The sequence below is a fragment of the Camellia sinensis genome, chromosome 12 (genome assembly GCF_055761805.1).
Source record: "Camellia sinensis isolate YWXY chromosome 12, ASM5576180v1, whole genome shotgun sequence".
In the NCBI taxonomy this organism is placed as follows: domain Eukaryota; kingdom Viridiplantae; phylum Streptophyta; class Magnoliopsida; order Ericales; family Theaceae; genus Camellia; species Camellia sinensis.
The window spans coordinates 37,436,896-37,459,417 of NC_138972.1; the positions used below are offsets into that span (position 1 = coordinate 37,436,896).

The 22,522-nt window shown below is 35.6% G+C and overlaps 1 protein-coding gene across 1 annotated transcript; it reads right to left on the bottom strand.

Moving 5' to 3' along the window:
- Positions 1-21,862: 21,862 nt before the first annotated feature.
- Positions 21,863-22,408, bottom strand: LOC145803506 (uncharacterized). The gene has a single exon (XM_082896791.1). It carries the CDS (start codon positions 22,406-22,408, stop codon positions 21,863-21,865), a length of 546 nt encoding a protein of 181 aa, XP_082752917.1.
- Between the last annotated feature and the right edge of the window lie 114 nt (positions 22,409-22,522).

The following is a 22,522-nucleotide window of genomic DNA, read 5'->3' on the forward strand; positions in this document are numbered from 1 at the left end:
TTAAGACTTGGCTTCAGTGAGTTTCTTGAGTGGTTTTTGTAATGGAAGATGAGAGGTATGGAAGCGTATACAACTTCTCTATTTTGGCAAGATAACTCTCTCTTTTTCAAAACTTTCTCTTCTTTCTGAATCTCTAGTCTTCTCCTCCCAAATTCATTATTCTAGTCTTAACATTTGATGTGTTTATATAGGCAATGCAAGTGGAGAGATGGTTGAAGACAAAGTGGAGGACTAATGGAGCATTAGTGAAGATAATGGAGTTAATGGAAGGTAAAAGTGGAGTCTTACCTTCAATGGATCAAGCACTAGGCAATGGAGGCTAAGTATGTAAGCATTTTATGCATGAATGTATCAGAAAATGGGATCGTGGAGTGCCCCACACACTACACAAGAATTCTGCCAAAACTGCACTATTTCTGGAAAAATTAGCTGGCCAGCCAATTTCTTAGCTAACCAACCAACTTTTTTGCGGGCCGGCTACTATTCATACACTATTTGGCTGGCCGGCTACTATTCATGCTGGCTGACACTAGTTATGCTCTATTCATTGACATTTTTTAAAAAAAAAAAGAGAAAATAGGGTTTTTCAGCATAATTATTGGAACAATGTGTAAAAGGAATATTTTTAAAAAAATAGAGTTTTGAACAGGTCTAAAACACTTGGCCAAGACAGGTTTGAGATTGGGAATAAAGTTTCAAATTCCATCTATTTTACTGAGGATTTTTTGAGATAGTACATTCTCGTTTTCATCATTAGGTGATCAAAAGAAAGCATCCAAGTCTTAGAGGTCAATCAAAATGAGGTGTCTACAGTTGCCCCTCTTTGATATAACTCAAAGTCATTTCATGATGTGAGTGAATGTAAATGCCCGAAGACGACCCTTTTGACAAGGCTGTGAGACTTGGACAAACAAACAACATGAAAATATAGTTGGTTGAACCTGAGGGTTGCCTACATATCTCTTTGCAAGGAATCAAACCAATATAGTTCAAGGGCAAGATGCAAGTGATATCCTCAAAATGCAATTGAAAGTTGGACTTACATGCCTCACGAAGCCGGTTTCGTTTTTCTTCTTTTTGAAAGTTCGTGATTTATGCAATGCAATGCAATAGGTAATATATGAGACAAGCCTCATGCAAATGATATGAAGCACAACAAGGGGTACAATCCAAGCACACTCACATGAGAGAAGGAAATGTAGTGTTAACCATCAACCCAAAAATGGGAGGTATTAACCGATGAATAGTTTTAACCATCAACCTAAAAAAGAGAGGGTATTAACTGATGGACAGTTTTAACCAACAAGCCAAGAAAAGGGTAACCGATGGTGGTTTTAACCAACAACCCGAGAAAGGGATAGTATCGTCATCCCGAAGAGGGGCCAATATTAACCAAGTAGTTTTAACCATCAACCCATAAAAAGGGACTAGTATTAACTAATGAAAAAGATTGTAATCAAATATTGATGCGAATAGATTGTGGCCAAGTGATGCAATAGCGTGATAGTTGTAATCATGTATGATAGATGTAATAGACAATGCAAGAGTGATAGTGAATGCAAACATACAAAGAGGCAATGTGAGACATACGATATGCAATGATAAATGCACAACAATGATATGATAACTGCACAACAGATGAATACTTGAATGATTTTTTTTCTCTTTGTTTTCAAAATTTTCTTCTTTTTGTTTTTGATTTTTTCGTATTTTTTGATTTTTTTCCTCTTTTTGATTGTTTTGAGTTATATACATACCATATATACATATATGGATATAAATGACATATAAAATAAGTATTACATATATATACATATACAGACACATATACGGATACATACACACATACATATACATATACAAACTATATGCATCTAAATGTATTATTTACATATGGTTTACAAATATATATATATATATACACATACCTCTCCCCTATTGTTGCCTCTTTCTTCATCTTTGGTCTTCGTCAAGCGTTATGTTTGGTTCGCGATTTCAACAATTACAACACTTTACTGACCCTTATCTCTCAAGGATCGCCTCAGCCTTCCCCTTTTTGTCTTCTTCTTCTTCATATTCGTCTTCTCCCTTCTCTTCTTAAGGATGGTCTGTAAGGGAGGGGCAGAGCAGAAACCTGCAAAAAAAATCTCTCTCTGCCCATACTCTGCAACCTCTCTTTTTAGCATTACTCTCTTTTAACATGGCCACTTCCCACTGTACTCTTTTTCTTTTCCTAGACCTTAATGATTTCCCAATTGAGGTTCCTGACACTGGCTCCTCTAAGCCTCGACAGAGTGCCCTTGCCCCTGTCCCTATTTTTAGTTTTCTCGTGATGTCAGTTGAGCAAATAATGGCAACACAGTCCGACATTGATGCCAACTCTTACACATTGAAGTCTTGTGTGGAGACCATGACCACAGTCTGTAATTTATTCTGCCAACTACATAGCAGGACAAATAAGGTACATCGGTTAAATGCACAGCTCTCTCTATTCTAGCAAATGTTTCAAGATGCCGGAAAGAAGATTAGTCAACTATAAAAACATAACAAAGAGCTAAAACGATAGGTGACCTCTACGACCCGATTAGGAGCTATTTGGTGCACTTTATTTGACAGACAATGGGGAGTAATCTCTTTTGGAAGCTTTGCAAATGCTGAGATAGAGTCTTCAAGTGCTTCCTAAGAGTAAAAATACGGCGAGGCAATCAATAATGGAAACGAGTGGTGAAACTAAGGTGTCAGCCTGTAACTTTTGCCGTTGGAAACACAAATCGCCGAAATCGAGAACAATGCTTACATTTTCTGTTTATTTGTTTATTTGGTTTTGCTTAGGAATGAATACCAATGCTTCAGATTTCTTTTTATTATTTTTTTAAATTTTCTTTTTTTAAAAGCTATAATCAAGGCTTCACCCTCATATTCAATAAAAGAAGGTTCATTTTGTTTGCACATCATAGCATGAATGGCACAGTATTTGAGTACTGAAATTTTTTCCTTTTTGGTCTAAAGAATGGTTTGGGTTGTGCAAAACATAGAATAATTTTTGAGAAAATCAAACAACTTCGTTAAAAGTCCTCAAAATTTATTTTCGCAAATGGACACTACTCGCCCAACATGAAATCAACCCTTGAGATGCACAACCCTAAATCCGAACTTGATCTACCTTGCATTTGAATTTGCCATAAAGAAGAGATAGAACAACTAAATCGAATGGAGATAAACCAATCAAACATAGATAGGACAACTGAGTCGAACAAAGATACACCAATCAAACATGGACGAGATGAGTGAGTTACAAATGGTTGTGCTCGAACTTCAGGATGAAGCTGCATACGTATCCTAAAGATAGGAATTAGGCTTTATGCAGTTCATGGATCAAGCTCACTCGGGTATTAACACTCTTCTTTTGTGCTCTAACTTCTGCTAAAGCCGCCCTTCTGGGTTTTCGACTTTGTGAGATTTTTTTTCATTTTTCTTTTTCTTTGTTTTTCTTCATTTTTCATTTTTTTCATTTATTTTATTTTATTTTAATTTTTTTTTTTTTGTTTTTTAGCTCTAACTTTTGCCTGGGTCGCCCTTCCGAATTTTCAGTCTAGCAAGTCTCTCAAGGGTAATACCTTTTAGCTTGTACATGTTGATTGGTTGTGAAATCTCTAGGCCATCTAAATCCATGAGAATGACTGCTACTCTTGACCAGATAAACATGACGTAAGGACCTGACTATTGGATTTAAATTTGCCCCTAGGGTCATTAATAGAAGTTTGATTGTCCTTTAACACTAAATATTCTTTTCTCATATTCTGGGATTTGACTTTCTTTCCGGTCTCCATTGGCTTGAGAAACGACCCAATTTGAATCTCTAATCAAATCCAACCTCATTGCCTCTAGTTCTAGGGCTACTTCTAATCTGGCTATGCAAGCCTCATACTCTGATTGATTATTGGACACTCAGAATCAAAGTTTGAAAGCTACAGGGATCGGCCTCAAGTCGAGAGGGATCCTATGTTGTATAATCTTAGGATTAATTCAAGGCATGTCTTCATAGGACAACACAAAAATATTTTTTGACATCTTTCAATAAAGCGACTAATCATTCGTTGTCTTCTGAAGACAATGTAGAACTAATATGGGCCAAGCGAGGATCCTTCTCATTATCTACATTAACAAAAATGATCTCATCCATCAAGGGCTTAACACGTCTCTCTTTCTCTCAGTCAATCAAATTTTACAAATCCTAAGGGCGTTCCTCTTTTTCGTTTTTACCAGAGTTTTAGAAAAAGTTTTGAAAATTTTTTATCATTGCAATAATTAAAAGCACAGAGAAATAGGCAAAGATTATTGCATTTTTGTTCAAAATTTCTAGTTCAATGATTGAAGCAGACTCGAAAGAAAGTGAAAAGACAAACACGAAAAGGACAAAGATGTTTGGGTTATCACCCTGAAAATCATCAGACTTAGACTCACTAGAATGACTCGAGCCTAATCCCAGCTGTACAGACTTGGTGGAATCAAACTCAGACTCAACACTCAATTCAGAACTCAGAATAAAATCATTCTTAATAGTTAAAGTGCAGGCCATTAACCGCGTTCAAAATAAACCTCATGCAACTAATAGGCGGTCCTTTTTCAATCATTGAAACGGTATGATATCCTGCACATTCTAGGGATTCACGCTGGTAAACTTTGTGGGATATCAAACTTTTCTGAAACTATGGTGCCACAACAACTTAGCGAAAAGAAAACCAAAAATAAAACCCTTAATCAGAATTTCGGCAACCTTCGGCTCAATTCGAACAATTGATTATTGTATGGCCCACAGAAAAAATGAACTCATCCTCACAAACTGAGACGCCTGAACCACTAATTTGAATTTGAGAACCTCTATACAGATTTCCATACATAACACATAGCAGGAAAGAGAACAAACACCCCTATGGAGGGTAGGGTTATCCTGTCTAGGGTTGCACTATTCAAACAAGTGGTATCATACATCTAAGAAATAAGAGAACATCTTGTCCTAAGTTCGGAAGGTACTATAGATCACTATATATACAATGTTGGCTCTACTATAGGGATTGAAGTCAAGTTGACATCATGAAAGAGCCCTTTGGTCAATAACCTATTAAGATCCCAGGAAGTCGAAAGAGTCAATATAGCCCCTCTTCAAAGTCTGATAACCTTAGATAACGGAGCCACCCCGTTTAACCGATCTTAAAAAGTATTAACACAAGGTGTCAAAAGTAACACAGAGCTAAGTATAGTGTCACAAAAAGCTTGCCAGTGCTTCCACCAGTATCTGGGCAACACATGGACTTTACGTGCATCAATGCATACAATGAAATGAACATATAATTGAAAATAAAAATCATATCATGGAGTTCGAGTTAAGTCTTCTTAATATCCCCAGTGAAGTCGCCAAAAACTATAACATCGCCTAAGGGGTACCTACGTGCGTTAAACAATTTGGACTCTCAATCTCTTCGATATACTCTCACGAGTACAATGTGAAATATAGATGAGAGTCCAAATCTAGTAACTTTTACAAAAAATCCATTTTACTACAAAACCTTTGCCATAAATAGACTGCATCACCAGATCTTAGAGTCGCCACTTAATTAGGAAACCCGTGACTCGTGCCAAGGCCACTGTTCACCGTAACCAAGGATGCTTGGCTCAGAACCTTAGGTATGAGAGATGAAAGTCATTAATTGAGCACCCTAGCTCATCTGATTAAAATATCAGCCTCTATTAAACCATGATATAAGTTTTATTTACTTTATCTGTACATATTTCGATTACTTAATAAATCCTAAAATTTACTATGTGAAGAAAACAAGTACAGACTATGCCATTCATTTAGGAACAATTTGATTTCATATATTTTGAAAGAGTTTTGAAGATGTACAACTCAAAGAAATTGAGTTTGCAAACATGAAAATCAATATCATTCCAAATTAAGCAACACAACCACCATCCACCGGCATTCATAGAGTTATATCAAATAACCAAATAGTCTGACCGTAGAATGCTAAACATAGTAAGAAAAAACACACACAAGCGGAATGCTAAAGCATAAAAACTTACAAATTTGTCAACGTCCCGCGAACAGCTACAAAACAAAGTTTGCGAAATATGCTTGATCTTATATACAAGATCTAATGCAATTCACTCATGAGATGTAACTAAAAATTTAGCTTCTAATATATGACATGTGAATTATCTCAAGAACATGAGGTAGCGCACATAGTCACATACAATTGATTAAATTCATAAATGCAAATTTAGTCGAATTAAGATGCATGAAATATAGATGCAAAGCATGGATATGATGAAAAGACAAAATATGATGCATATTTACAAATAAGAAAAACTCGTAAAAGAACGGGATAGAAAGAAACGAAGCGGGAAATTATTACAACACTTAAATAATTACATATCCAAATAAGGAAGAAGTGGAAGAAAATATTACACCAAAATAAAACCTCACAAAACTCTCAAATGAAAATTAAAATAAAAGCTTCATGTGTCTCGAGGATTGCTGGAAACCACTATGCTTAACGTCGGAAGATTACTTTGTTTCGTCCAAAAGAAGTTAGCTGGCTAGCCAACTAGGCTTAGCAAAACCTATTTTATTGTAACACCAAGAAAAGAACAAACAAGGAATATGTAGGTGGTTCAACCAACCACTTCCAGTTAGATTACAACAAAAATAATATGAAATTAAAGAAAGAAAGCAAATACAAGATAGAAAATGCAAAAAAAATGAAAGAGATTAAAAATTCACCTTCCAAAGAAATGATGAACTTCTTGATTTCCAAACTTTCTTTTGATCGCCCTCAAGGTTGTGAATTATATTCTTAATCCTCAATTCAAAAGTTTGGAATTTGAGCTAGAATAGGATCTTTGGACAAGTGTGTTTATAGGAAATGATTACTCTTTACTCTTCTTAAACTTGGTAAGTATTACTCTCTGTTTTATCAAAGCCTTAAGACATGGCTTCAATGAGTTTCTTGAGTGCTTTTCGTAATGGAAGATAAGAGGTATGAACACTTATACAACTTCTCTATTTTGGCAAGATGACTATCTCTTTTTCAAAGCTTTCTCTTCTTTCTCAATCTCTAGTCTTCTCCTCCCAAATTCATCATTCTAGTCTTCAACATTTTGATGTGTTTATATAGACAATGCAAGTGGAGAGATGGTGGAACACAAAGTGGAAGACTAATGCAACATTAGTAAAGTTAATGGACTTAATGGAAGCCAAAAGTGGAGCCTTACCTTCAATGGATCAACCACTAGACAATGGAGGCTGAGTGTGTTTGCATTTTGTGCATGAATAGATCAGAAAATAGGATAGTGGAGTGCCCCACATGCACTAAACAAGAATTCTATCGAAACTGTACTGTTTCTGGAAAAATTGGCCGGCCGGCCAATTTCTTGTCTAGCCGGCCAAAAAGTCGACCAACCTTTTGGCGGGTCGGCTACTATTCATGCACTATTTGGCCGATCGACTACTATTTATGCCAGCCAGCACTATTCATGTACTATTCACTAACATTTTGTTTTTTCTTTTTTTTAATGGAAAAATAGGTTTTTTAGCAAAATTATTGAAACTATACATAAAAAGAATATTTTGAAAAAAGAGAGTTTTGAATTATTTTAAAACACTTGGCCAATATAGGTTTGAGATTGGGAATAAAGTTTCGAATTCTATCTTTCTTACTGGGGATTTTGTGAGGTAACGCATTCTTATTTTTATCATTAGATAATCAAAAGAAATCACTCAAATCTTAGAGTTAGTCAAAATAGAGTGTCTAGATAAGGGACAATCACTATTCAGGGATATTTTGTAAAAATTATTACATATTCATGAAAAAACTTATAATTTTAATTATTAATAATTATAATATTTACAATTATTTTGTATTAATTTTTATTGTTATTTTTAAACATAACTGTCATGTAATTTTTGCAATACATAATTTGCTAAGCATGCGGTGAGTGTGCAAGAAAGTTAAATGCGTGTATTTAAAAACTATTACACAGGCCCCCACCGCTCTCCTCCTCTACTGACAAAAGCTATTTTTTAGTTTTTTGGATTAAAATTCACAAAATGATAAAATATGTTAAAATTAGTAATAAAACAAAATATCATATTAAACTCATAATCATTTCATTTTTTCTCTCACAAATGTTACATTCAACTATAAAAAAAATTTAACTATCTTTCCAAAAATAAAAATTTTAACCTATTAAAATAGCCAAAAACTAAAGGGTTTTTTTTTTTAAGGTCCCTGGTATTATGATTTTATAGCATAAAAGGACACTCAATATTTTTATAATGTCTAAGGTCCCTCAATATCAATCCAGAGAAAATTCGATCCAGAGAAAATTCAACCAGAGAAAATTCAATCCAGAGAAAGTTCAACCAGAGAATTTCTCTCCAGAGAAATTTTGAAAATTCAACCAACCATGGTAAGCTCATCTGCTACTTTGAGATTCAGATCCCTACTTTGAGATTCAACCAAAGCATTTATGAATTCCACTGGCATTTATGAATCTCAAAGCATTTATAAATGCTACTTTATAAAAAGTCGCCTTGCTTCATAAATGCTACTTTGAGATTCAACCAAAGCATTTATGAATTCCACTAGTGATTGGCTGAACCCAAGAAAGAAGGATCGTCTCCTACGGTGCCATCAACCAGCTAGCATGTGCAAGAATAAACCCACGCCTCACCTCGCGAGGGAACGGAAATCAACAGCACCGCTGGACCACTACCATGCATGGCGGAATCACCGACCTGGAACAATGGAACCTGAATCTCCATATTTACCAACTTGGACACCCAGACCAAATGGCACGGTCCAACTCAAGATCTGCCTCCGCGAAGAAGACAGAGTTTAGACAGACAAAAAAAAAAAATAAGGATTAACTTGAGAGAGTTAATTTTTTCTGTGATATATTGGTGTGGAAGTTGAGGGACCTTAGACATCATAATATAATATTGTGAATCTCTTCCATTTCTAAAATTGGGAGAGGAATCTTAGATCAATTTTTCCAAAACTAAATAGTCTATTAAAATAACAACTTTCAAAACACCCACCAAATCTACAAACCTCATTCTCATGCTTGAAGGTTGAACATTTTGAAGAATGAATAGACAAGATATCCACAACCCATGTACTTATTTCCATGCTATGAAGTACGTACATTTTTTAAGGCCAATGTAACGTATTGGATATACATTTCTTAGAATATTTTTAAATATGTATTGGATACTTCATTTTAAAGTATGAGATATTTCAAATCACCTATTACTTTTACGGAATTAGAATCACAGTATTTATTATATATCATCATAATATAATATAATTATAAAAATAAATATAATGATATTTTTTCAATACCTTACTTAGTTCTTTAATACTAAAAATATAATGAATTAAAGTAATATAATTTATCAAATTAACTTATTTTTATTATATCATGCACCTTCCTTATTACTAAATAGAATGTAAGGATGGGAAAGTAAAATTAAATTAAATATCGTTATTCTATTATTGTAATATAAACATATTAGACTTAATATTAAAATAAAATATTTGTAAGAACTATTAAAAAGTAAAATAAGTAAATTAATTAGCAACTTAAATTAAAACTTAATTCTCAAATATTAGTATGTTACATTCATAAAATTACAATAACATTTCTCAATATTCTCAAGTTCATGACTACTAGTAAATTTTTTTAAAATATATTATTTTACAAACATATTTTAACCATATTCGTATCCTTTTTTTTTTTGTTTTTTTTTTTTTGATTTTGTTGTATTACCATATCCTTATCATATTATATCCATTTCTCATATTTATATCCATGCTTCCTAATAATTTCCATGTAAACCCACTTTGCCAAATCTATAAACCATTACTTATTAAGTGTATACACATACAAACGTATGTATCTAAATATTTCTGTAACTCTCACTTGATTTGGATAATTTTGGACCGATTCAAATCAGTAAATCTTCACATTCAATGATTTTTTTTCAATCGGAGAGAAACTTCTCCTACTTTATTTGATTTAGGGTTTTAAAATTATAATTTTTTTAATTTTTAATTCATATATTTATATTTTTAGTGATTTTTTAAATATTTTAATTAATTTTTTATTTTTTTATTTTATTTTTTTTTTTTTACGTTTTAGGTCCACTCTAATCTTGATATATTTCAATGTAAAAAATGTATACTTTTTTTTATATTCATTGAATACAACAAAATACGAGAATGTATTGAATTTTTATATTTTTTTGTTATAATTTTTGTATTTGGTGAATTTTAAAAAAAAATAAAAAATATTGTACTTTTCAAATGTATCTAACTTAGGTGAATTTTAAAATTTTGAATAAAATATTTTAAAAAATTATTAAAAATAAAAAAATGCGAAAAGTAAAAAATTAAATATTTAGAAAAGTGAGTTAAACCAAACATGATAACAAGCAACGCTAGAGACTAGGGCTGGGGATAGGGTTATCCGACTCTCAAAAACCGCCCCATCTGAACTGCCCGCGCATATTTGGGTGGTTTCGCAAAATTGTTAGGATCAGATGCGGTTTAGGATTTTCGTATTTTGTGGGTGACCAGCACCTGCACTCATCCGTCCATATCTATGTACAAATTTTTTTTTTTTTAATTTTAAATCCGACCCATCTGATTTTCTTGTAAGTTTTGTAAGTGTATAACATTAATCTTCTCTTCTCTCACTCACTTTAATCTTGTTATTAAATCTATAGGCTCTAACGTTATAATATTATAATAATATTACACACTGCCTTCTTTGAAATATTTATTACTGAATTAGAATTTTTTTAATTTTTTGCAGATCAAGTTATGTGATTTTTTTTTCTATTTAATTTTCATTCTAATTTTTTGTAATCCAATTTTAATGGAGGATAATGTTGAATTTCTCACAATCAAAAATATTAAAAAAATGCAAAAAAAATAAGTCAATGACTAAATTTTTAAAAGAAAAAACTCAATCCACAAACTGTTCATAACGGCTTGCACATCTGCAAATCATATCCGACAAACCTCAACCTGTATTACGGGACGATTGCGAGTTCAATTTTTCTCAAACCATAGGCATGCGAGCAGATCCAAACTGTAAACCAAACAGTCAAAAATCGATTCATGAGAACTCCTGCTAGAGACCCATACTTTTAGACTCACAAATCTATCTACAATTATGTGAGTTAGACCTTATATCATTAAATGTATAATAAATAAAAAATTAATATAAATAATATCACATCATTGTGACTACGGAAGGTTTTTGTTTTTATTTATTTATTTATTTTAAACATTTGGGGGATGCACCAATAAATCCCAAATTAATAACTTATGCACTGTTTAGTCCTAAAAGTTTTCTTATAGACTGAAAGGTCCCATTACAATGTTAATAACATCAGAGTCATGTTACAAACATTGGATTTCAAACATCTAATGTTCATCAAATTTCAATAATGTTTGAAAATATAGGATGAAAAGCATCTAATGTTCATCAGATTTCAATAAATTTTGAAATTATAGAATGAAACATCAGATCATTTACATCATTCACATCATGTTGATATAAAAATGGAACTAAATAGAGCATAAGAAAACTTTTAAGACTAAATGGTTCAATGTTTCAAAAACTAGGACTTATGGGTAAATTTTCCTAAACATTTTCCACAGGATAATGACATTGGAAAAGGGGAGGCCCCGCGAAGTTATGACATGGATTTGACATAAAAACAGTCATGTAGACCGTAGGTGGGTATGTGTTTCCAATCTAGTTACTGGTCTGAAACAACAACGCTCTCGTTGAAAATTGAAATTGTATGAAATGGACATCTATTATCAGTAGTTCTTAATAAATCTAATAATTCATAATAAAAGTATTACAGTCAACAAAAGAACCATTCTTCTAACATCAATTCTTTTGTCATTATAGAATGGCAGTCAATTTTGATCTTAAACTCAATCTTCTATGCAGCTTCCAAAATTTTCTTGCTCGTTACCAGTATTTTAGTTTTTATATTATGTTTGAATAATAAATTTATTAAATAAAATAAATGTACAATATTAAATTAAATACTTATACATATTTTTATAAATAATCAAATAAAAAATGAATTTTAATAGATACGTATTCATTTTGCATTTTCATAACCAAATGTAACAAATAAAATATTATGTTTTTCTATTTCAATTTTTTCTATATTTTTCATTTCCAATAAAAAAAAGGATAAATTATATATATATATATATATATATATTTCCTGAGATTTACTTAAAATAAAGATTGCCTCCTATAATTTGTAAAAATTACAAATACTCTCTTATTAAAAAAATTATTTGACAAAAATTAATTGAAAAAATAAAATTAATTAATTGCTCTCTTATATAATAATAAAATTATCTGAATTAGTAATTGAAATAAATTTTTGATATCATTAAAAATTATTAATTGACTTGATAATTTATTAATAAAAATATAATTTATTATAAAATTTGAAACTTGAAGAAGCATGATGTAATTTCTAAAACTATAGAGACAATTCGTATTTTTAAATAAAACTCATTAAGTGTATTTATAATTTAGCCTAAATTTAAAGATTGCATAAATATTAGTGACAAGAAAAGTGAAATTAATTAAGGGCTTAAAGAAAGTCATTATTCTTCTTAAACGTATACTTTCAAACAAACACGCCGAAAAGCGTTGGCAAGCAAGCATTTGCTGTGTTTAGTTAGAAATAACTCCAAGAAAAGAAGATAGCACACAATGGACTTTTACAGAGGGTTGAAAATTCTTTGTTAATATGATACATAGTATTAATTTCTGACCTCACAATCAAATTAAAATTTTTAGTCGAGATTTAAGAAATTTAGTCGTAAAGCATACAGAAAAATAGATTAAGTTCGACACCTGCACACAAGAAGATAATGGACACCGGTGGCTCATCCACCCTTGGGCCCTCCAATGATCAAGTCAATCAACTTATCTCTCTAAGATAATAACTCAAGTAAACATGCACAAGCAAAAAACATACCTTAGGCCGACAGGAATACCTTACTCTTATAGTCAGTAGTGCCCTCGTCCCTCAAAAATTCCACTTCATAGGACTCTATCCCTTATAAGGATCACATTTATCTTGGACTCCTCTATTTAGATAATAATAAACTCTTCTAAGAGTCTCATCTCTATCCAAACAGAGAGTCTCTAACCATCTAGGACTCTTGTCCTCTATTCGGATATCTTGGATTCCGATATGATAACAACATATCTCGGCTACTTGGTTCGTCCACATGGCACCTCAGCAACCATCTTGGCCATGTAAATAGTCCCAAAAATATGTCTCCACAATTGCCCCTAGGTTCTATTATCACGACAATATATCGGCTAAACAACATGATGAAAGGAATTCCTCCAACTGAGATTATGACTCGTCGGCTTCATGAAACAAGGACTCAAGTGTCTGTTTACCAAGAACCTAGAATCATCATATTCTATCTCGTCTTAAACTCAATATCTCAACCAAGATCGCACAACTAGCTGACGTCATGACTTGCCAATTCAAAAACCCAAGAATCCAAGTTCATTCCTGTAACACACTTCGAAACTACCAATACATCAATCTATTAGGTTGTGCGCATCACGTTAACTGATGCGTCCCATCAATGTTGCCACATGTCTCCTGACGTCAACCACTGTATGCCTTCCTAGGCATTTGAAATCATTTTGATTTGTCGCCTCTTCTCTTTCCCACAAAACCATTTCCCTCTTTCTCTCTGTCTCTTCACTTCTCATACTTAACTTGTCATGGCCCGAACCCGCCCCTATGGGTTAAGGACATAACCGGCCAGCAATCTTGAGATTACCTACGGCCTCAGACCAAAACAGACATAACTTGTCAGAGTAAAGGGCCCAAATGGAAGCAATAAATAAAAACTTTGTCCATAGAGCCGTGCTTACATGCACATCAACAGACCATATTCAGTTATGTTAATAACCCACATCAAAAGTACAGTTTCACAAAATTCATTACAGACAGGATCAACCAAAACGAGTGAACCTATGACAGACTATTTACAGATATACATAAAGTCCTTGCCGGCAAGACAAAACATAATTACATAGCAAAAAGGCAAGGGTAGGTCTCAAGAGTGAGACGCAAGGCTGACTTCCTCAAAACTCGGATTTTTCCTAGCGGACTTCACTGGGGCTGGGTTTGGACTTCCCTTGGCTCACCTACAAACACATGAATGAGCGTGAGCGATAGCCCAGTGAATAATATCAAATGCAGAAATTACATAACAATGTAGAACAACATGTTCCAAACGGCCTTGGGCCCAATTCATACTCCTATTCATGGCAAAACGGCCTTCGGCCCATTCACTTATGTCGAAACGGCCTTCGGCCCATTCATTTCTGTCAAAATGGCCTTCGGCCCATTCATTTATGTCAAAACGACCTTCGGCCTACTCGTTCATGTCAAAACGACCTTCGGCCTACTCGTTCATGTCAAAACGACCTTCGGCCTACTCATTCATGTCAAAACGACCTTCGGCCTACTCATTCATGTCAAAACGGCCTTTGGCCTACTCACATGTGTCAAAACGACCTTTGGTCCATTCATTTACATCAGGACCACCTTTGGTCCATTCATTTATATCAAAATGACCTTCGGTCCATTCATTCACATCAGGACGACCTTTGGTCCATTCATTTATATCAAAACGACCTTCAGTCCATTCATTCACATCAGGACGACCTTTGGTCCATTCATTTATATCAAAACGACCTTCAGTCCATTCATTCACATCAGGACGACCTTCGGTCCATTCATTTATATCAAAACGACCTTTGGTCCATCCATTCATTCCTGTCAGACTTTTGTCCACAATCCCAATTAACAACTCATAAAGTTTAAGGGAATAAACAATTGGACATTGACAAGCTTTCAAATATTTATATTACTCACAGTGATCGGCTTGTGGATTCACCTCGGAGCTTGACCCTACACATTCCATGAACACAGAAGGGTCATTAACCATTCAATCCGTTCCTTAATTCACATATTCCTCTTTAGGCTTTATTCCTATCTTATTAACTCATTTGTAACGCTTAACACATGCCTAAGAGTGATTACAAGTGAAAGAGAACGGAAAACGAAACACAGGATGCATGAACAAAATTTCAGAAAATAGGGTCCCCGCTCGAGCGTGTACTTACCCGCTCGAGCGGACCCTTAAGGCCTGCAAAAGTGCTGGTTGCATGAAAAATGCGCTCGAGCGTGGAATAGAGCGCTCGAGCTGAAGGCCCGTCTACAAAACTCCACGCTCGAGCGTGAGGTATCCCGCTCGAGCGGACATCCAACTCTGCAAAAGTGCTGGGAGCACGATTTTCCCGCTCGAGCGGCCATTACCCCGCTCGAGCGGACATCAAAATTCTGGGTTTCCCAGAATGTGTTCTTGAGCTCCAAATCGGTTTTCCAACTACATTACTTGCATGCAATGGCTCAAATCTCAATATAATCATACTAACATGGCACCAATGCAAGATTATAACATTATGAAGCTCAATTTCTTGATTTATCCGTATGCATGTCCCAAAATATGTCAAACTCAACATCAATATAACAAATTCATGCATTCAAGCTTATATCTTCTCAATTTGTACTTGCATGTGATGAATCAGCCACATTCTCAACTTAGATGACACAAATGGTGATCAAAACATGAGTTTCAACTAAAACTCTACATGAATCATGTGTTTCAAGCTCAAACATGCAAATTCAAAGTAATTTCTTACATGCATGAGTTCTAAGACTTCAAACTCAACAAAATCAACTTATTACAAGCTCTTGATCACAAACAACTCTTGAACTCACCAGATTACAAGTTCAATTCATAATTTCAAGAGTCAATGGCTTACCTAGAAGTCCAATTCTTCAATCTATGGTCCAATTTGAGTTGGACTTCAAGATTCCAAGCCCTCAAGATCAAACACAGATTTCTCTCTCTTCTCTCTCTCTAATGGCCGGCCCTCTCCTCTCCTTAGAGTGTATATCAGCCAAGTGAGAATTAGAGAGGGAGTTTAATTGAGTAGAGCTCATATACAACAAGCCCCACTAAGTCAATATAATAATATAAAATAATGAGGTACTTAATTTATCATTTTAATCAGTTTAAATTGACCAGAATCAATTTTCAATTAAATTTCACCGAGGCTCCAAAAATTATGCCAATCACAAACCCGAAATCAATTTTGGGTTCTGTGGCCGATAAGGCCTCCAATTTAATTTCCAAAGCTGATTATTCGAACAGATATTCCTACGGTGAACAGATAAAACTTTCAAAATCACCTATATTCACATAATGGCACATAAAATCATGGTAAACACATAATCACACTCAATTTAAGGACCAATTAGCATATTGCGGAACAGGGGTATTACATAACTCTCTCTCTTTCCTCTCATATTTTCTCTCTCTAAAACTTTCCCAAACCACCAGTGTTGTCCTTTCAAGCTCCATCATTGCAACTACTCCGTTTACCTTTTCTAGTGACTCAATAGCTACTCTACTCTACTCAATTGATGCATCTCACTCTGGTGACCTAGATTTCGCCCTCCATTCTGTCCAAAACTTCTTGTAAGTCACCTATTTTCCATTTTTTTAGTTTATGTTTGTATTTCTTCATGTTCGTGAGCGTATTTTTCAATATTCCAATTTTCTCTCATTCTCGTACTCATAACACTCTGTTTCACATATTACATTCTTGTTTCTGCATAAACGTCTAATTCACTGCCTTGCATACATTCTTGAACTTCTGGATTTTAATTTTACATTGCTTTCATGTTTTGAATTTATCATTTGCATTTCTTCATTGTTTCCGGATTACCCCTCGCATTCTTGCATATTCAACCATTATCTTGTACGCATTAGGATAGCAACTGGGATTTGTTTAGACATTAAGGAAACGGAAACTTAGAACACCATCAGGTTTTTCCAAAACTTTCCAATCACAACACCCAGAATTCCAAAATCTCCCTATGCTAGACTTTTCCGGGATCTCTATGTCAGAAAACCCTAAGAAAATAACACCAAAACACATTTCCTGAGATCATGAGTATGCATAAGTGGAGGGTAGACACCCCAATTAAGATAGAAAACTTTCGTCAAGAGTTCGATATCCCAGTCGACCTCCAAATTAGACTCGCTGGTAAAAATGACTCCATCATGCCGAGGGACAATTACATGACTTTCCCTGTAGTATCGATCGTTGAGGATGGAATCAGATTCCCCATTAACATTCTTTTCTGAGAGATGATGTACTACTACCACCTCAACCCCATATAACTAGCAATTAATACCTTTAGGATTATCAACAGTATAGCCGAGTTGTGTTGCCAGCATAACACTAGGCTCACACTACTTGACGTCTAGTACATCTATACCAGATGTAGCCTCAAATCCACCAACGGCATTTCATGCTACCTTAAACCTAAATCTACTGCCTACAAAATGATAGCTGACCTACCAGACTCTAACAAGGGTGCTGGAGAAAACTATCTCCTCGTCTCAGGCAACTGGAAATTTGCTCCAAACGACAACATGCGTCTCTATCCCTTGTGCAGAGAGATCTTTGGGGATAATGAGGGTAAGCACTTAGCTCCCTAGATCACACACTTTTGACATTAATCTCTCCATACTTAGATAAATTCTAATGTTTTTTTCTTTGCTTTGCACATATGCCTCATCCGAGTAAATCTTTCTGTAAGGCTTACGTCAAGCAAAAAGACCTCACCAGGCTCTTGGAATTGACAATCAATGAGCGTAAAGCTCCTTTGCTTTTGAATTACATCCCAACTTACAAGCCATCATTGTCTGATGTTTCATCAAGAAGCAAGACCCCCCCATCAGTAACAACTTCAATTACCTTCTACCAAACAGACCAAGCCTCCACATCTAATCCAATTAACCAGCCATCCACCTTGGCTCCATCACAACTAATTCCACTCTCACAACGTCAACGCCGACATCGCATATCCAATGCACCTATAGAAAGAACCAGAAATAGGAAATGCCGAGGTCTTGAGTTGTCGATATACGACCCAATGAATCCCCCAATCGCCCTCACAATCCTTAGAATCAGCACCGATGTGATAGTCGCTACTACTTCTGAAGAAATGGTACGCAAGGATGCAATATCAGATGACCTCCTTGGTGACATCCCAAATGTCGTCACCATCTAGTCAACCCCATCTCCACCATCTGTCCAAAAGCAGAAAAGGGTCAAGAAGGCCAAAGCTAAGTCCAAGTTGATTGTTACTTTATCCTGTAAAGAGAAAGATCCAGAGGGTAGCATGCCCCATCTCATAGATGGTCATCAAGAAGAGGCTAGCCATAACCTCGGTCAAAGCCCTTTTACCAAAGCATACCAAGTCTAATATTCCCAACACCCTATCAGACGCGTGGGTCCCCGACATCTCAATTGATGGCAGACCCATCAAACTTGAGGAAACCACTTCTCGCCAACCCAAGATTATTGATGTCCTCTCTACCACACTACTGCTTTCTGCCAACATGGAGGCCATCAGCAACTTTAATGAATAGGAACATTTCGCTATCCTTCAATACCTTGTCCAACATTCAATACTTAGTAATTATTTTTGCTTTGCTAACTCAATTTCCTTTGTTTTCAAGCCATCCAGCATGTTCATGCCTTCGCCTACAAGGCTAAGTTGATAAAGAAGGACTTGACAAAAAAAAACTCAAAAGGCATTGGGTTACCTCTACCAACTCAACAAGGCCAAGGCCATAATAAAAAATCAGCTAGAAAAAATCGAGGTAGCAAGGACTGCCGAGCAGAAGGCCAAAGCTGCAGCTAGGGTGGCCGAGGAGAAAGTCACTGAAGCTTAAAAAAGGGTTGGCCGAAGCCCTAGCCACCAAAGACCAAGAAATCAAAGTGGTCAATGAGAAGGCCTATGAGGAAGGTCAGGCCGACATCCGAGATCAATACAAGAAACAAGTGAACCTAGCTTATAACAAAGGCTGTTACCTTGGCTGGATGGGTACTCGCTGCTTCGGGACCTTAGTTAGCTTAATGTATCGTTTCCTCCTTCTCCGACTCAATCCGAGGAGACTGCTGACACCAAGGAAAGAGATAAGGAGGAAATCTCCAATGAAGCCACTTCTAGGGCCAAGTCCCCCATCTTAAATGACCAGCTGTTGGACTTGACTGAGGATGATAATGAAGAAATTGCAAAGAGAACTTCCTCAACCAAAGTGGCCGACAAATGTGTTGACAATACCCTGAAAAAGATCGATGAAGAGATCGCTGCCGATGCCAAAGTTGACAAAGCCGCCGAAGTGGAGCAATCCAAGACTCCTGATCCAGAACCCAATACTTAGGATTTTTTTATGTCCTTTTTGTCTTGTATTTTCTTTCCTTCATTTTAAACAACTTTTGTCCTTCAAGGCTGAAATGCCTTCTAATTGATGTAATCAAGCAACTTTTACAAATAAATGTCTATTTTTGCCTAAGCAGTGAGTATCTTCTTGTCTCTTATACTTTTGCTGATACATGCCTTTGTTTTAGTGCTTTCACTTTCTGTTTCCAAGAAAACTCCCAAGTATAGCATCATGGACTCCTATCACAGATCAAAACTTTAAAATTTTGACAAGTGTACCATCTTGGTTTCTAACCAAGTTCACTTCAAATTAGACAAGTGTAACATCCAAGTCCACTTTGGATTAGTCTTGCTTGTTCATCTCGGAGATAATTACTAAACTATTAAAAATTTCACCAAGTGTTACTCTTTCCAAATAATAACTTCCATCTTACCCCATCCATACTCTCTGCCCCCTAATGTAAATGTAGATTACTCCATAACTTACTTTCATGTTAATGAGCTGACATCCTAATCTTCCCGAAGTATTGTAAACTTGGGCATTCATGACCTATATCATCGTGTTTAGCTCGTCCAAACAAAACACTTAAGGGTTAATCTTAGTGAACCGATTTTATAGTACTAATTACCTCGGCTTTTCATTACAAACTAACCAGGTCGACAGTTCGACGTTATTACACCCTAGGCAAAATCATGGCTGGTTTTATCTTGTTTCTCATTAAAACATCCATTTAACTTAGTTTAACTCTTTCATCTTGACAAGCCTAAGTTAAACATCCAGTTTCTCATTGAAAGATTGTTGTTGTGGGGAAGTAGTTTTAGGAAATACTCTTCTGATCCTGGGAGACGCTCGTGATCCACTGATAGGCACCTGAAAGGATATAAACATTTCGGTCGGGGGTGCCGAAATTAGCACTCTGACGAACAAGTCAGTCTCTTGTTCTAGATTGCTTGTATTCTAAGTTAAATACCACAATTGTCACATACCTTTCTCAGTCTGCTATTCCTTTATTTATACTCGTTCCCCGAGCCTCGGGGCCAGGTCCACTTTTCGCTCATTATGTTCATATTTACTCGGCTACATAGCTCAGTACCTATTTGGTCCATCTACCCTTTATATTTGGCATCCTGATGGTTCTAGATAGAGCCGGGCAATACCTGTCTTTTAAAGTATGCCCCCTTTAATATTCGGCTCCCACAGTTGTCTAATAGAAATCTCTCACACACACAAGTTTTGACAACAATTTGTAGGAAAAACAAATTCAAGCTAGTACCTTATTGATCGATACTTTGGCTAATCATCTTCTAAGTTACATGAAAAGAAAGTAAACTACTGATAGAAAAATTTCAAGTTACTAATGTTCCATGATCATGGTAATTGCTTGCCATCGCAATTTTCAGACCAATATGCTCCATTTCGGGCAACCGAGATGATTTTGTATGGTCCTTCCCAGATTGGGCCAAGCTTACCCTTCTTGGGAGTTTTTTTTTTGTTGTCGATGACTTTCCTTAAAACAAGATCTCTAACTTTCAACTCTTTAGGATTAACCTTCTTGTTATAAGCTCTTGCTAGTCCTAGCTAATATCCACTAACCTAAGTGCTACTCACTCTCTTTGTTTCTCAATTACATCCAGTTCTTAGGCTAAGAAAGCCTCATTTGTCCCGTTCTCCATTGCTTGGGTTCTAATTCCTAGGATGCCAATTTCTAAAGGTATGATTGTCTCTGTCCCATACGCCATGGCAAAAAGAGTTTATCCAGTTGATCTTCTCGACATGATCTAGTATGCCCATAAAACATCGAGCAATTCCTTAACCCATTTGCCCTTAGCAGCTTCTAGTATATTCTTTATTCCATCCAAGATAGTATTGTTTGATGCCTCAACTTGGCCACTACTTTGGGGAAAGCTAGGTGTTGAGTAGTAATTTTTAATCTTGTACTTGAAACACAAATTCTTAATTAACTTGTTATCAAACTGGGTATCATTGCCCACCATGATGGCTCTCGAAATTCTAAATCTCGTAACGATATTCCTTCAGATAAAATTCCTTACGTCCACATCTCGAATTTTGGCCAATGGCTCAGACTTCGCCCACTTTATAAAGTAGTCAGTGGCCATCAACAGGAACTTTCTATGGCCAATGGCTGTGGGCAATTACCCAATCAAGTCCATGCCCCACTAGGAAAATGGCCAAAGGCTTGATACTAGGTCCAGGTCCTTGGCGGGCTAGTGTATCAGAAGTGCATACCTTTGACACTTCTTTCATTTTCTGACATATGCCTCTACGTCTTTCTGCATGCAGGACCACCAGTACCCTTGTGAAATAGCTTTGTGGGCCAATTACCTACCCCCTACATGACTACCACAAACCCCTACATGGATCTCAAACAAAAAGTCTTCCATTTAGGAAGGGTGCACACATTGCAACAATGGTCTTGTAAAGAACCTTCTATAGAGATGATCCTTGGCCAAAAAACTGAATCTGGCTAACCCGAGTCTTACATTGTGTGCCTCATTTTTATCTTCTAGCAGTTTGTTATCTCTTATGAACTTGATAATGGGGCCCATCCAGCTTGGACCTAGCTCAACACACATGGCTTCGTATTTTATGATCAAGGGCTCAATGTTTGGAGCTAACAAGTAATCAACCATAATGGTCCTAAGAGAGTTTGACTTTATAGCTGAGGCCAAATTTTCTAGTGCATCTGTATGACTATTGTCCTCTCGGCAAATTTCCTGAAGTTGACAACTCCTGAAATAGGCTAACAACTTCATGACTTCTTTTATGTAAGCCATCATTCTTTCATCTCGGTCAACATATTCACCTGTCGCCTGATTGATGATGAGTTGGGAGTCACAGTAGACAACCACCTCATTAGCTTTAACTGCTGTTGCCAGCTTCAAACCCACGATCAATGCCTCATTATTCGCCTCATTGTTTGAGGCCATGAATCCTAACTTGATTGCCTACTCTAGCATCTGTCCGTCTGGTGAAATTAGAACCACTTTTGCCTCCGCTCCTTGCCGATTTGAACTTCCATTGACAAAGTAGCAGAAGGAATC